General features: G+C 46.6%; 1 protein-coding gene across 1 annotated transcript; it reads left to right on the forward strand.

The window, feature by feature from the left end:
* The first annotated feature begins 9 nt into the window (after positions 1 to 9).
* On the forward strand, positions 10 to 15,510 carry LOC121167010 (E3 ubiquitin-protein ligase CHFR-like). Its single transcript, XM_040996355.1, has 10 exons — positions 10 to 100; positions 285 to 428; positions 2,454 to 2,553; positions 4,392 to 4,501; positions 5,403 to 5,462; positions 5,575 to 5,784; positions 9,705 to 9,875; positions 14,248 to 14,407; positions 15,066 to 15,220; positions 15,329 to 15,510. Exons 2-10 carry the CDS (start codon positions 296 to 298, stop codon positions 15,493 to 15,495), a joined length of 1,266 nt encoding a protein of 421 aa, XP_040852289.1. The 5' UTR covers positions 10 to 100; positions 285 to 295; the 3' UTR covers positions 15,496 to 15,510.
* The last annotated feature ends 203 nt before the right edge of the window (positions 15,511 to 15,713 follow it).

Here is a 15,713-nt window from a genome sequence, read left to right on the forward strand (position 1 = left end):
GATGCTGGCTGGCCCCGCCCGCGGATCAGCTGAGGGACCCGCAATGTCTGTTGACAGCCGCGGCGGTGCCGCCGGTTCCGGGTTCGGCGCGGGCCGGGGGGTAAGCGGGGCTGCCGAGAGGGCCGGGAAGCCGGCGGGAGGACACAGCCGCGGCCGTGGAGGGGAGAGCCGGCTGGGGCGTGGGCGGCCCGAGGCCTGGAGGCGCGCGCGGGAGGAGCGGCGGCCCCGAGCCTCGGTCTGTGCGGCCGCAGGGTCCTCAGCGGATGCTTCCGGGCTCTCGTCAGATGTGACTTCGATGGAGCGGCCCGAGGAAGGCGAGCAGCCGTCGCCGCAGAAGCCCTGGGGGAGGCTCCGCCGGCTGGGCGCAGACGAGGGCGAGCCGCACGTTCTGCTATGGAAGCGGGAGTGGACCATCGGGCGGAGGAAAGGTGCGGGGCGGCGGTGCCAAGGGAGCGGGCCGGGGCGGGTATGCGCACGGCCTGGGCACCGAGGGACCGGGTGGGCCGGGGCGGGTGTGCGCACGGCCTGGGCACCGAGAGATCAGGTGGATCGGGATGGGCCGTGCGCACGGCCTGGGCACCGAGGGACCGGGCTGAGACGGGTGTGCGCACGGCCTGGGCACCGAGGGACCGGGCTGAGACGGGTGTGCGCACGGCCTGGGCACCGAGGGACCGGATGGGCCGGGACGGGCCTTGCGCACGGCCTGGGCACCGAGGGACCGGGCTGAGGCGGGTGTGCGCACGGCCTGGGCACCGAGGGACCGGATGGGCCGGGACGGGCCTTGCGCACGGCCTGGGCACCGAGGGACCGGGCTGAGGCGGGTGTGCGCACGGCCTGGGCACCGAGGGACCAGGTGGATCGGGGGTGCGCGGCTGGGGAGCAGGAGTGCAGGACGTGTTGTGCCTGCTGGTTTTTTTCCGTGAGGTGGGCTCCCAGAGGAGCCACTGCTTATTCCCTGGCCTAATGCTTGGGGGTGCTCTTCTGCTCTCATCGTGACTTCATAAAGTAGTTGCAGAAGCATCTCTAGCTTGCAGACTTTTCAGATTTGCTACCATACTAGCTAGCTTCTCTGGCTATTAAGGGAGCAGCAATGGAGAACTGGAAAAATGCACGGCTTTGTGGAAGTTAAGCAACAGAGCCTGAAACAATTCGTCAGGTCAGTCACAAGGATGTTCTGGCACACCTTGAGACGAATGGAAGTGGCGCTGGCATACACAGACAGGGCCAGCCTGGTGGCCTAGGGCATTAAGCCACCTCATGTCCCAGCTGCTCCAGTGCCAATCCAGCTCCCAGCGAGTGGCCTGGGAAAGTGGCAAGGTGGCCTAGTCCTTGGTGCTGTGCCCACCTGGGAGACCTGGCTCCAGGTTTCTGCTTGGTCCAGCCCTGGCCTTTGCTGCCATTTGGGGAGTGAACCAGTGAATGAAATCTCTCTCTATGCGCTCCCACCCTGGGTTTCTGTGACTTTGCCGTTGAAATAAATCTGAAAATATGTAGAGAAAGTACCAGAACTCATGCGATGGAGTTTAAATGTGCTCAGAGGCAAATTTATACCTGTTAGTGCCAGGGTGAAGGGAATTCTCAAGCTGTGACTGCTAGAAACATTTACTGACTCTGTGGATCTGGGAAGCTAACATGGGAGAAAGTTCCTTCACTCACTCACAGGTGATTTTGGTTAGTTTTACCACTCTGTGTATATGACCCTAGGGCTTTTGTTTTTGTTTTTTGGTTTTTCTTTGCACTTATATCCCAATATCATGTTAAATCATTTTTACAACTGTACGAATATTTACATTTCCTTAGAATCTTTGGGAAAATGTGTTGTCTTTAATTGGTAGAGGGTGAAACCCTGCAGACAAGGTGCTGTCACCACAGCCTGTGCTGCTGCACATGTGTAGAGGTGCCATGAGGACTGTGGCTGCCCTACGTGAGCGACCTAGAAGGGTTAGGGAAGGGATAGCCTTGTTAGGATAATAGCAGCGCATTCTGCTGTGGCTTACGGTTTTGGGTCCTGGGGGATGTTGGTGGTCTAACCTGCTATGCCACATTGCCAGGCCCTACCCTTCTGTTTACATCTTATTCATGCATGCACATGTACCTATAATGATGCACTCATGTTCTGTCTCTGCCATTGCTTTAATTTGGGGCTGACTTATGAAATCTAAAATTGCACAGAGAAAAAAAAATAAGAACTAGGTTGAGATACTGAAGGATTACGTAAGCTCCTTTTTTATTAATTTCTAACATGTATTAGTCTGGCTGTCTGTGTGCATATTATGGCATTGTCTTTAAGAAGTTGCTTCTGGGCTCAGAACAGTTTGTGCTTTATGAGTTTCTGTTCTTGTTTCCTTAAGCATGTATGGTAGAACCCTAGTTTCACATCTAACAGTGAAACAAAAGGCAAAAAGAGTTACACTGTGATACATCCCTGCTGTCCTCTCGCCCTCTTTGTTTAGGTTGTGACCTTTCATTCCCCAGCAACAAACTGGTTTCTGGAGATCACTGTAAACTTGTAGTGGATGAAAAATCTGGTCAGGTGACACTGGAGGACACCAGGTGAGCTCTTTGCAAACATCATCTCTATTACCTCATGGCAGCTTCAGAAGTGTCATTTCCAACATGGGTGTATTGTGTGTCACTGCTGGGGGAAACTGAAATTTTCAGCTCATTTTCCATAATATAGTAGCTAACTTAGGCTCTGAGAGTATTTGAGGATGTATTTTTGTGGTTTCCAGTGAGGGACACTCTGACTCTTTGGTACCTCAAATCTCACATTCAAATTAAAACAAACATATTTCAGAAATAAGACCTAAAAGACATGAGTTAATTTTTGTGGTAAAATGTATTCAAGTTTTACTTCTTTTCCACTAGCCAAAAAAATCTTGAAGAATTAGTAAGTTTTCACATAACCCAGAGGTTTCCTGGAGCTGTTGGGAAAATTACCAATTACCAATTGAGACAGCACAAATTGGTGGACAAGATGCCTCATCTCAGATATGAGGGCATCGTTTGAGTTCTGGCTCCTCCACTGCTACTTCAACTTTCTGCTGATGCACACCGGAAGATAGCAGGTGATGGCCACATGGGAGACTCAGATGAGGTTCCAGGCTCCTAGCTTCCAGCTGGCTCAGTTCTAGCTGTTACAGGCATTTGGGAAATGAACCAGAGGATGGACGATTCCTCTTTCTTTGTCTGACTGTCTCTTTCCCTCTCAGTCTTGTAAATGAAATTAATTAAAGTTTTAAAGCATGCACAAATTAACTGTCTTGTAGCAGTCCAAAGTGAAGGTCTAAGGAGGGCTAGCTCATCCTGGAAGCCCCAGTGGGAAAGTCAGCTTCCTGCTTTTCTATTTCCAAAGATGCTGTGTTGCTTGACTGAGGTAGGCTAGGGGAAGGAGGAGATTCACTCAAAAGGAGTCCTATGTTTGGAGGCGCATAGGCATTAAGCAAGTAGTAAGTGACAAAGCCGTGCTGGGAAGTCTGGACTTTTACCCTAATAGCAGTGAAAAGACATGGAGGAAAGGTAAGTGGAGATTGTAATAATAATGTTTTTTTGTTTGTTCAGTAAGAGTGAGGATGGATAGTTAGGCAAAGCAGGACTCCTACTCTGTGTGTTAATTGAGACTGAGATCACATAGTGGCTTCTGCCCCTTTAATACATCTTCCTGGGACACAGCCATGGCCGCTCATTTACACACTGTCTTGTCTGCTCGCAGATTGCGATGGCAAAACCAAAGCTGTTTACTGTATAACCCTGTACAGAAAGAGATATGACTTTTTGAATGTCTGATGTGTTTGTTGCATGTCCCTTGTCTCAATTCCATCCTCACCCAGCTAACTCCTCGTTTCCTACCAGGTGTCCTCTCACCCCTCCTGGGGAAGTGCTTCTTGTTTGTCCCAGTGACCCTTTGTGCCTAGCACTCCTGCCCTGGTCTCTCCAATCTGACTCTACCTGGATCACGTGTTCTTAGTATGGCCCCCTGTTCTTTTAGCCCAGCATTTATTCTGCTTCATCTTAGAATTCATCTCTTAGGAGAGGTTGTATATTTAGGAATGGACTGGTATAGGTTTGACTGTTGGAGAGGAGGGAATGAACCCCAAAAAGTTGGAAATGAAAATGTCGTGCTGTTGGTGAGGCTTCGGGTCCACCAAGAAGCAGGGGGAAGGAACCTGACATTGGAACAGCAGAAATGTTAGGACACATGGTTGTTAGTAAAGAAGTAATGGGCAAGTTTTTCTTGGGGAATTGTAAGTGTACCATTTAATACTTTGTCATTTTTTGTGTATGTTAAAAATGGTGATATTGAGTTAACTTTCCTAATTATTTAGAAGATTTTTTTTCTTAATTCTAAAATATTGTAGTTAGAACAACTTGTATTTTTGTTTTCTTTACAGCACAAATGGAACAGTAATTAATAAACTGAAGGTTGTTAACAAGCAGACTTGTCCTTTACAGACTGGGGATGTCATCTACTTGGTGTACAGGAAGAATGAGCCAGAACACAGTAAGAAAGAGGAACAGTTACTGGTCTTAGACACACGCCCGGGGTACCATGGGAAGTCCAGCTGGCCCAGGGAAGCCTGTTTCCCCTGTTCCCCCAATTGTTGATGTAGATAGTACTGCTTGTTGGAGAGGGACCATGCTGACTTTACATTTGGAGTCAGGCTTCAAGAACATGGCAGTACGTCTCCAAATAGCAGCCACAGAGCGATAACATGGAATGGGTTAGGGTCAGGAGCGATGCACAAAATGGGTTAAGGTCAGGAGTGATGTGTGGGACGGGTTAGGGTCAGGAGCGATGTGTGGAAGGGGTTAAAGTCAGTAGCAATAATGCGTGGGATGGGTTAGGGTCAGAGCTTTGACACAATGGTTCTACTTTTGCAGACTTTCCCAGAGATCGCAAAGGTTCGGTTAGGTTTGATTGGGTTCCTAGAGAACCTTCCCACCTCCGGGAGTCTGGGCTTATGGAGAAATAATGTAGAACAGTGAGCAGGGAGTCTTTTTAAGGGCACCCATAATTAGTTAAATGCTGTTGTTGGAGGTGAGGAAGAGGAGGAAGGGAGATACTATCTTTTAGGTCATCTGCAAAATAATCAAAACCAGCCCTCTCCCACATAGAAGGATCTGTGTCTGTTCCTTTCAGAAGTTTGAATGGACCCTTCAGCTCTGTTTACCTCCACATGCAGACATTTTCACTACAGGTCTTTTTTTTTTTTTTAAGTTGATAAAACTATTTTGAATCCCTTGTTTTGGAAATTCTTAAATCAGTAAATGTTATTACTAGCTGCTAATCCCAGATAATCAACAGAGACAAGTAGACTGTGCAGTGCCTGGAGGGAGCAAGAGAAAAATGAGTTCTCCACCTGACCACCACTACTTCTCTCATTTGATGAATCTCCTTTTAGATGTGGCATACCTGTACGAATCTTTAAGTGAAAAGCAAAGCCTGACACAGGAATCCTTTGGTAAGTGTGATTAAGGCAAGGGTACAGATGCATATGCAAGAACCCTTCTCTGAAAATTGGTGCCCACCTGAGCCCTGAATGTGTGCTCCCTGTGCTCCTTTTGTGGTTACAGAAGCGAATAAAGAAAACGTGTTCCACACGACCAAAGATACCTCAGGTACAGTACGAGGTGATGATGCCCAAGCCCTGCCATCGTCACCCCTAACTCAGGCGTGCTTTGAGGAACCACAGCCATCAACGTCGACATCGGACCTCTTCCCTACGGCCTCTACCTCTTCCACAGAGCCTACTTCTGCAGGGCAGGAGCATTCCTCCAGTTCTGGTAAGCTCGTAGTGGTAGCTGCATAGTTTCTAGTTCGCTGCTGCTTATCTGTGTTGGTGCAGTAGAGTAGTGAAATTTCTGTTTTAGTAAATGCTGATCTGTTTAGGAGAAGTGCTGCAGGTCAGGTACTGTAGTGCTGCACTGTATGCATCTCACAGTTTTATCAAGAAAAACTGTGTACACCAGAAAAATCACCCAACTGAAGAGTTCATTTTGATTGTTTTAGTGCATCTGCGGGGCTGTACAGGAATTACCACTACTTCTGGAACATTGTGTTCCATGAAAGAAAATCCATACTCAGTGGCAGTCATGCACATCTCCCTCCCTCCATCCCTGGACACTCTTGCTTTCTCTCTGTCATGGACTTTTCATAAACATGGAATCTTATTGTTTGTATGGTTTGGGGGACTGGCTGCTTTTACTGAGCGTAATGTTTTCTTTTTTAAGATTTATTTTTTTAATTGGGAAGTCAGATATACAGAGAGGAGGAGAGACAGAGAGGAAGATCTTCTGTTCAGTGATTCACTCCCTCAGTGGCTGCAACAGCTGGTGCTGCGCCGATCCGAAGCCAGAAGCCAAGAGCCTCTTCCGGGTCTCCCATGTGGGTTCAGGGTCCCAAGGCTTTGGGCCGGCTTCAGCTGCTTTCCCAGGCCACAAACAGGGAGCTAGATGGGAAGCAGAACTTCTGCGACACAAACTGGCACCCATATGGGATTCTGGAGTGTCCAAGGTGAGGATTTTAGCCACTAGGTTACCGCGCAGGGCCTCTGAGCGTAATGTTTTCAAAGGTCATCCAAAACAATACATGATTTAAAGCCAGTTTTATGTATTCCTTTCCTTACCGCCTTATCCTTTTCCTTATATCACTGGAAAAATTCAGACCATCTTGGTATACTGTGATGCATTTCCTCATAGGCATTGGGTAGAATGTCTATACATATATATTCTTGAGGTTGGATTGCATTATATATACTAACTTTTAAAAAATGTTCTGCCTTAGCTATTATTTTTGTCTCATATTTGCTTATTAATTATCTTTTAAAATTCTCAAGTTGGAAAGAATGAGGTTTTTACAGTGCTCTTAAAAATGATATTTCTTCCTGTTTATCAAGCTCACTGATACTGTCGATTAAGTTTTATAGTTTTCTTCACTGCAATTTAGAGATGGGCCTTATTTATTTCTAGAATGGTTGGCTTCCTGTCTCACACTGAATGGTAGTCTGTAGATTTATTTATTTATTTTAAATATTCATTTATTTTTATTGGAAAGGCAGATTTACAGAGAAATCCACAAAGAGACAGATCTTCTTCCGTCCATTGGTTCACTCCACAAATGGCCGCAATGTCTGCAGCTGAGCTGATCTGAAGCCAGGAACCAGAAATTTCTTCCAGGTCTCCCTGCAGGGTGCTGGGTCCCAACACCTTGGGCCATCATCCACTGTTTTCCCGGGCAACAAACAGGGAGCTGGAAGGGAAGTGGACCAGCTGGGACACAAACCAACACCCATATTGGATTCCAGCACGTGCAAGGCCAAGACTTAGCCACTAGGCTACCACTCAGGGCCCAGTTTGCAGATGTCCAGTTCGAGGGAAGACCTCCTCAGATCCTCATTAGGACTTTCCATTGTGTTCTGTTCTGCCATTCTGTCTTGAGCTTTCCAGCCAGGTGGGAAAGCTTTGGATATCACAAGCACACTGTGTGGTGAGAGCCAGAACCAGGAAAAGGACTGTGACTCCAGGTGACCCTGTCACGTGGTCAGCACAGTAAGAGAAGTCAGCTCCCTCGCCTTGTTGATCAGCTACTTCTCTGCCACTCCTCCTATGTCTAGAATGGGCTTTGAGAACAGAAGCAGCAGGCACTGGCCCTGCCCACCTTCTCAGAATTAGTCTTTCCAATGCTACCAGAACCAATTTCCATTTTTGTTCCTAATACTCTTCTGAAACACTGCACCCACCTTATGTGTTTTCTTCCTTGAGGCTGTATTGCATCTGTCCTCTGGAGAAGCCTTGACTGCTTGGCAGTACAGTTTTCACACAGTGCAGCCATCTGAAGAGTATATCTCAGATGTGTCAATGTGGCTTCCAGGGGCCCATGAAAGGGCTTCCCGTATGCCCATAGGTTTACACAAAGGCCCATGCATGTTAGCTCTGAGCAGCCTTTACCCACCATTCCTAGTGATAAGATGAGCCACTTGGACCAGACCAGAACAGTGACAACAAGGGTTTGTACCAAATCATGCTGAATTTCTTTTAGGCCCTTTGAGTTCACCTCTGTTTTAGAATCACTACAGATTCACAAGGGAAAGAAAACACTAATACTTTCCACAATGAAAATGTGGTATACTAAATTTTAGCAACTCCTTGGGTGATTGAAGTTGTACTGTTCTCTAGACCTCTGTGCCCATCATGGCATTGGCCAGCTTCCTTAAAGCAGACATGAGAACAGCTGGGTTGTTGTTGACTATACATAGCAGTTCCAATACCTGGCACACTGCTCATGTGTGATAACCCCAAAGAAGTAGAAGTTCTGAGTATGCAATGTGTCCTGACAGCACAAGGGAGGAGTCCAAGTATCCAACTTATCTGCCATGTCTGTATTCCCTGGTGTGTGCTTCGTGGATGTGGTCAGAAGCTCGTTAGAAAGAAGCACAGACAGCTCTGACTGTAAAGAAAGCCTTCCTGACCAGTAAAACTGTTTTCTGATTCATCCCATTTTTATGTGTAGCATGCTGTGTATTCTGAGTGAAAACGTTTTACTAATTTTCTGATAATGCTCTAATGTCTTAGAAGAGTAATGCATTCATAAATTATTTCTTTAAATATGTATTTGTTTTTATTGAAAAGGCAGATCTACAGAGAGAAGGAGAGACAGATCTTTAATCTGCTGATTCAGTCTCCTAGCGGGTACAATGACCAGAGCTGAGCCAATCCGAAACCAGGAACCAGGAGCTTCTTCCAGGTCTCCCACAAGGGCACAGGGTCCCAAGGCCTTGGGCTGTCCTCACCTGCTTTCCCAGGCCACAAGCAGGGAGCTGACTGGAAAATGGAGCAGGCAGAACATAAATTGGCACCTGTTTGGGATCCTGGCGCTTATAAAGGGAGGATTAGCCAATTGAGCCATTGTGCCAGGTCCATAAATTGTGTATTTTATAAGATAGCAATCTTAGGTGTTGCTAAGTGTAAACATACTCACAAAATAATTTACAGTTAATGCTGACAGAGCACCTATAAACATGAAGTAGTGTCCCAGTAGTGTCCCACGGGGTCTGTTAGATGAGGTGAGAAGCCTTGCTGGGATAGGGACTGTGGTACAAACAAGTACCAGGACCAAAGCCAACCTGGAGATCTCTTTGTTTTCATGAAACACAAGGTAACTAGGTCTTAAGATCAGGGCTATTGGAAAGTACCTTTCTTTCTGCTGAGGTCTGGGCAATTGTTCCTGTGTTTCTTGCTGACAGAAAACAGATCTTTATCTATAATGCCCTGCCCTTCCTTCTTCCTTGATCCCACTTTTTGGGCACTGGTTCATACCTGCTCCTGCCAGGAGCCTCTGCAGCCCTCCATTGAAATGTCGAATTATGACATACTGGGTGTTCTGTGGATCTGCCTTGTGTGTTCTGTAGCCAACCCGAGTTACGGGGTGGGTGGGTGGGTGTGTGTGGTGTGTGTGTGTGTGGTGTGTGTGTTCTTTGCCTGGGAATGTGCTCCTTGCTTCTGGCTCCTCCAGCGCAGCAATAACGTTAGTGCATTTCAGTTGTGTGAGCTAAGTAGTCAATGTTTCTAGTAGCCATGTGTTACTCTTCACCTAGGACACCGTAAGTTTCAAACTGCACACAGTTTAAACCAGGGACACTTTACCTGGCATGCTTTCCTTCTGACATGACTGAGTGACAGCCTGTCTGTCTTCTTGTCCTCTCCAGGGGCCGGGAGTACAGACATCTCCCTGAAAGGATGTGGTTCATTTGCAGCAAATGATGAAGACTTCTCCAGCGAGGCCTCAGTCTTCCCAGACAGAGAAGGAACAGTCTTTGGTGTGCCGGAACCCCAGGATCGCGAGGAGTTCGAGCCCATTAAAAAGAAAATGAAAGGAGGTTAGGATCCTGCCATCGGTATGCATGCTCTCAGGAGACAGGAGCACCCACAACCCTGGCTGACCATACTCTGTGCTGTGGTGGCTGCTGCCCTTAATAAGGGCCTTGTTTCCTGCAGAAGAAATGGCCCTATCTCAGATTGATAGCTGGGATATTTGAGCATTCCCTGTTGTTGTTTTTTTTTTTTTTTTTTTTTTTTAAGATATATTTGTTTTTATTGGAAAGGCCGATATACAGAGAAGAGAAAAGACGAGCATTTCCTTTTTAAATTATTCTCATGGATAATTTCATGGTACTTTTGTTTGCTTATTTGTTTATTTCAGAGGCAGGAACAAGATGGAAAAGCAGAGTGCTGTCCCATTGCTTCACTCCCCAGAAGCCCACAATAACTCTGGCTTGGGGGGCCTTTGCTGCAGCCAGAAACTCAGTCCAGGTCATCAGTAGAGATGGCACGCATCTGAGTCGTCAAGCTGCCTCCCAGGGTCTGCATGACTGGAAGCAGGAGTGAGGAATGGAACTGTTGCTTGAACCCGAGCATTCCAGGATAGTGCATGGGTCTCTGCCAGCACCCTCCCAACGCTAGACCACTCCTCTGTTCTGTTAACATTCTCTGAATGTTTGTGTAGTCCACATAAAACTGTTGACCTGTGCCCTGCTCAGTGGCTAAATCTTCTGCTTACAAACACTAGCATCAGATATATCCACTGGTTTGTGTCCTGGCTGCTTCACTTCCCTTCCGGCTTCTTGCTTATGGCCTGAGAAAGCAGTTAAAGATGGCTGAATGTCTTGGGACCCTGCACCCATGTAGGATATACCAGGAGGAAACTCCTGGCTCTGGCTTTGGATTACCTCAGCTCTAGTCGTTGAAATCATTTGGAGAGTAAACCAGTGGAGCGGAGATCTGTCTCTCCTTCTCTCCATAAATCTGATCTGCCTTTCCAATGTAAATCAATAAATTAAAAAAAAAAAAAACCTGTTGACTACCAAGTTAATGTTGTTAGTTGGGGAAACTAAATTCCCAGTCTTAGAGCTGATATCAATTAAAATACCTTTGCCTGATAGTGGCTTTTAAAAATGTTACTGTTAAGGAAAAATAAGTTTTATATATTTATCTGACAGTTACAAGAAACAGAGATCTTCATCTGCTTGCTCGTTCCTCAAAGGGCTAGAGTGGCCAGGAACCAGGAGCTTGGGTGCATGGGCCCAGGACTTGGACCTTCCTCTGCTACTTTCTCAGGTGTGTCAGCAAGAAGCTGAATTTAAAGTGGAGCAGCCAGGATACACAGGCCCTTTTATATGCCATGTCTCAGGTGGTGGCTTAACTCACTATGCCACAACACTGCTCCCCTCCCCCACCTGTTTTTAAAAAGAAAATAATTTATTACTTATTTATCTGAACGAGTTACAGAGAGAGTGTGTGCGCTTCCATCTCTGCTTTACTTCCTAAAGGCCACACCAGCTCAGACTGGGCCAGACCAGAGCTAGGAGTCTGGAAGTCCATTTGTATTTCTCATGGGGATGCAACAGCCCAAATGCTGGTACCACCTTCCGCTACTTTTCCAGGCATGCCATCCAGAAGCTGAATCACTTTGGAGAGTGCTAAGAGGAGCATGCTGGACTCGAACTGGCATACATGTGGAGTAGATGCTGGGCTTGCAGCTTAATCTGTGCCACAATGCTGGTGAAAGTATTACCTTTAAACAGGTTTTTGATCATTTTAATTTCATTTTAAAAAAAAGGAAGACAAAGAAGCCTAAAACAGCTAGGGTGGGGCCACAATGAAACCTACACACACTATAATTCAGTCTGGGTCTCTCATGAGGGTAACAAAGACCCAAGAGTGCCTGGCGGTCATCTGCTGCTTCCCCTGCTACCTTCCAGGATGCCAACTGGGACGAAGTTCAGTTGGAAGTAGATTTGCTAACACTTGAACCAGGCATTCTGAAAATGACTGTGATTACACCTTAACCACTATGTCAGATGCCCACCCCAAAATATGTTGTTAAGTGACCATCTGAAATTTACCTTGAAGATGATTTAGAGACAGATGTGCTCTTTAAGAACTAAAGTATAACAGATCATGAGACGTCTCCATTCCATGTGGGATGATAGCTGCATGTGCAGTTGCTGTGGCAGAAGACAGCCGTGTGCAGGCTCAAAGCATGGCCAGCACAGCAGCGGTGCTTTAAGAAGCCCCCGGCAAAGACCATTCAGGAAGAAAGTGGAGTCTGTGCTTCTGTCTGCAGGAAGTTGAGGAAATAGCTGGAGGAGAGTGCAAAGAGTCAAAAGCAGTTACCTGGAATAAGCCAGTGTGAAACATGAGACAGTTTTCCAGGACCAGCTCTGTGAAATAATAAACCAAGGCTCCTCCTGTGACACTAGCGTGTGTGCATAGTTAACCCCTTGGCTGCTCCACTTTGGATCCTGTCCCCTTTCTAATGTACCAGGGAAGGCAGCAGAGGCTGGCTCAAGTACTTGGGAGCCTGCACCTATGTGGGAGACCTGCACCCATGTGAGAAAACTGGAAGAAGCCATTTATTCCTGACTTCAAGTTAGCTCAACTCTGGCTGTTATGGCCATTTGGAGGGTGAAGCAGTGGATAAAAGATTCTCTCTTAATAATTCTGCTTTTCAAATAAAAATAAATATATTTAAAAAAGGCAGAGGCAGTTTTAATGTCAAAAATTTAAAAATAATTCAAGAAAACTCAATTTTAGTATACTAGCTAGCTCAGCAAAAAATAGTATGTAATCATTCTTTTATAAATACAATATAATGAGCCAAGAGTTATGTTTAATATCGGGAAGGGGGATCAAAATCCTTCTGTACTATCACAGATATTGAAAGATGATATCTAAAGTTGATTTAAGCATGTTACTGTAGTTCAGAAACATGGAGGCAGATACCGGGGGGGGGAAATACAGCTAAAAAACTCACAATGCGGTTTACTCAGAAGAGTTTGAGGAGAGACTGGGCCAGAGGATGATGGATGGTTGCCGTTTTTTTGTGTTTTTTTTTTCAACTAAATATTTGCTGTTTTAAATGGTGTGTAAATATTCCTTTAGTTGAAAACAAAATTTGAGGGACAAGCTTTGTGATGCAGAGGGACACCTGCCTCCCATGTGAAGTACCTAGCATCGAGTCCCACTTCAACTCCCCAGCTAGCTTCCTGCCAAAGCACCCAAGAGGTGATGGTCATGCCACACTCATAGGAGATCCAATGGAGTCCCTGGTTCCTGGCTTTTGCAGGCATATGGAGAGTGAGCCAGTGGATCAAAGATTACTTTCTCTGATGCTCTATGTCATTTTGCTTTCCAAAGAAACAAATAAGTGTTTAAAAATTAATTAATATTGATCCATGATGACCAACATGTGAGCATTGCACAGAAGACTATAGCAGAACAAATACATGTAATACTCCTCCTCCTTCTCTTTCCCCTTGTAAGGTGCCATTTCTGCATGTCTTCTCTTGACTCTGCCACCGGAAAAAGGAGAATTAATTCTGAGTACCACTTGTAGTTGCCTTGGCAGGGCACAGACCAAGTGATTTCTTCAGACTTACTCATCCCACAGGCTTCCCTACCCCTGATGATGCCATATGCAAATACTGTTTGATGGCTGCTTAGCCATATGTCCTGAATGTTTTTAAGGATTTATTTTTGTTTGAAAACAGGTTTTAAAGAGGTCTTTCATCTGCCAGTTCACTGCCTAAGTGAGTGTAATGGCTTTCCCAGGCCATAAGCACAGAGTCAGACTGCAAGTGGAGTGGCTTGGATTCATACTGGTGCTCATATGGGATGCCAGCACCACAGGGCACAGGCTTAGCAGTACCACAGCTTTGGCCCCAAGAATGTTGTTTTAAAAACAAAACTTAGGCCCAGCACAATGGCCTAGTGGCTAAAGTCTTTGCCTTGCATGCCCAGGATATGCACGCCGGTTCTAATCTTGGCTACTCCACTTTCCATCCAGCTCCTTGCCCATGGCCTGGGAAAGCAATCAAGGGTAGCCCAAAGCCTTGGGACCTTGCACCCAGATGGGAGACCCAGAAGAAGTTCCTGGCTCCTGGCTTTGGATTGGTTCAACTCCAGCTGCTGTGGTCATTTGGGGAGTGAACCAGCAGGTGGAAGATCTTTCTGTCTCTCCTCTGTATATCACCTTTCCAATAAAAATAATAAATCTTATAAAAGTAAAAACAAAACTTACAAGTGCTGAAATATCAGATCTATTCTGGTTCTTTTGAACAAGACTGTAAATAGCTGCAGCTGGACCAGGCTTCTGAGGACCGTGTCCACAGGTTAGAATTGTCGTCAGACAGATTCTCCCTTTATTTCTTCCTTGGTATGGTAGTCAAAACCTGTCTCTTTCTCTTACAGATGAGGAGCTTGACCTGAAGCTGCAGTTGCTGGCCACAGACCAGCACAAAAGCACTCCAGCCACCTATGAGGATGTGAGAGCCACAGCCATGAAGCCAGACAAGATGGAAGAAACGCTCACATGCATCATCTGCCAGGACCTGCTGCATGACTGTGTGAGGTACGTCTCCAGGAGCAACCCGGATGACACCCCGCTCGCTTTGTTCAGTGTGGAGAGAGGGACTGCAGTGAAATGGACCTCTAAGGCTAAGCTGTTCACTTTATCTGCGTGAGCAGCGAGGAGACAGCCTGGAGCCCAGACACGAGGGTGTAAAGCTAACTAGGTTTTGGCGGCATCAATTTTTACTGACGTGGGGGAACCCTATTCCTGACTTGCAGCAGACAGGTGTACTATACTGAAGCTTAAGCATTTCCTAGTGAAAGAAATATAATATTTACCATAGCAGGAGTACCCCACGAGTAAATTAGGAAGAACCTTACCCTGGCTTTTCTCTGAGAACTGAAGGATTGGAGCTAATTCAACTTTCATCTAAAAATGCACAATTACCCCTCTTGCTTCTGTTCTGAAGTGTTATTCCACTCTCCTCTATGCCTCCAGAAAACACAGTAAGCCATGGTGCCAGCCAAGTTAGAGTTAGGGTGTTTTTTTGGGTGAGTTATTGGGAGCCTACTCTTGCTCTTTGCCAGGCACTCAGGTAGCCACTACGCTTAGGTGGGCCTGGCGTGGGCCTTGACTCAAGGGTCACTAGCAAGTCTGTAGATGCTTCTGAGCTTCCTTGGAGAACTCTTCCCTGAGACGTGTCTTCCATGTACCTCAGTTTGCAGCCCTGCATGCACACGTTCTGCGCAGCTTGCTACTCCGGCTGGATGGAGCGCTCATCCCTATGTCCCACTTGCCGTTGTCCGGTGGAGAGAATCTGTAAAAACCACATCCTGAACAACCTTGTGGAGGCATACCTTATCCAGCACCCAGGCAAGTGGGGCTTGAGGCACTGGGAGTGTGAGCTCAGCTGAGCGTATAGGTTGTGTTTTACTGAGCATCTAACTGCCAGTGACGGGTGTTATCTCCTTTGACTTCTAGATAAGAGTCGCAGTGAAGAAGACGTGCGAAGTATGGATGCCAGGAATAAAATCACTCAAGACATGCTGCAACCCAAAGTCAGGAGGTCCTTTTCTGATGAAGAAGGGAGTTCAGAGGACCTGCTGGAGCTGTCAGATGTTGACAGTGAATCCTCAGACATCAGGTAAGCTCCACCAGGCTCATGGTAGTCCTAGGACCAGACATGTGCTTGATACTTGATGCACAGTTCTGTGTTCTCGAGGTCTGATTCGTTCCTCAGCAGCTAGGCTTCTAAATGGCTTCATACTGTCTTCTGATGTCGGGTGGGTGAGCTCTTCAATGTGATGGGCAAGGCCTGGCTGACTCCTTGGGTGGCAGCTAGTGAAATGAGCCCTCAGTGCTATGA

This window comes from Ochotona curzoniae, unplaced genomic scaffold (genome assembly GCF_017591425.1).
Source record: "Ochotona curzoniae isolate NIBS_2020 unplaced genomic scaffold, NIBS_Ocur_1.0 patch286, whole genome shotgun sequence".
Classification (NCBI taxonomy): Eukaryota; Metazoa; Chordata; class Mammalia; order Lagomorpha; family Ochotonidae; genus Ochotona; species Ochotona curzoniae.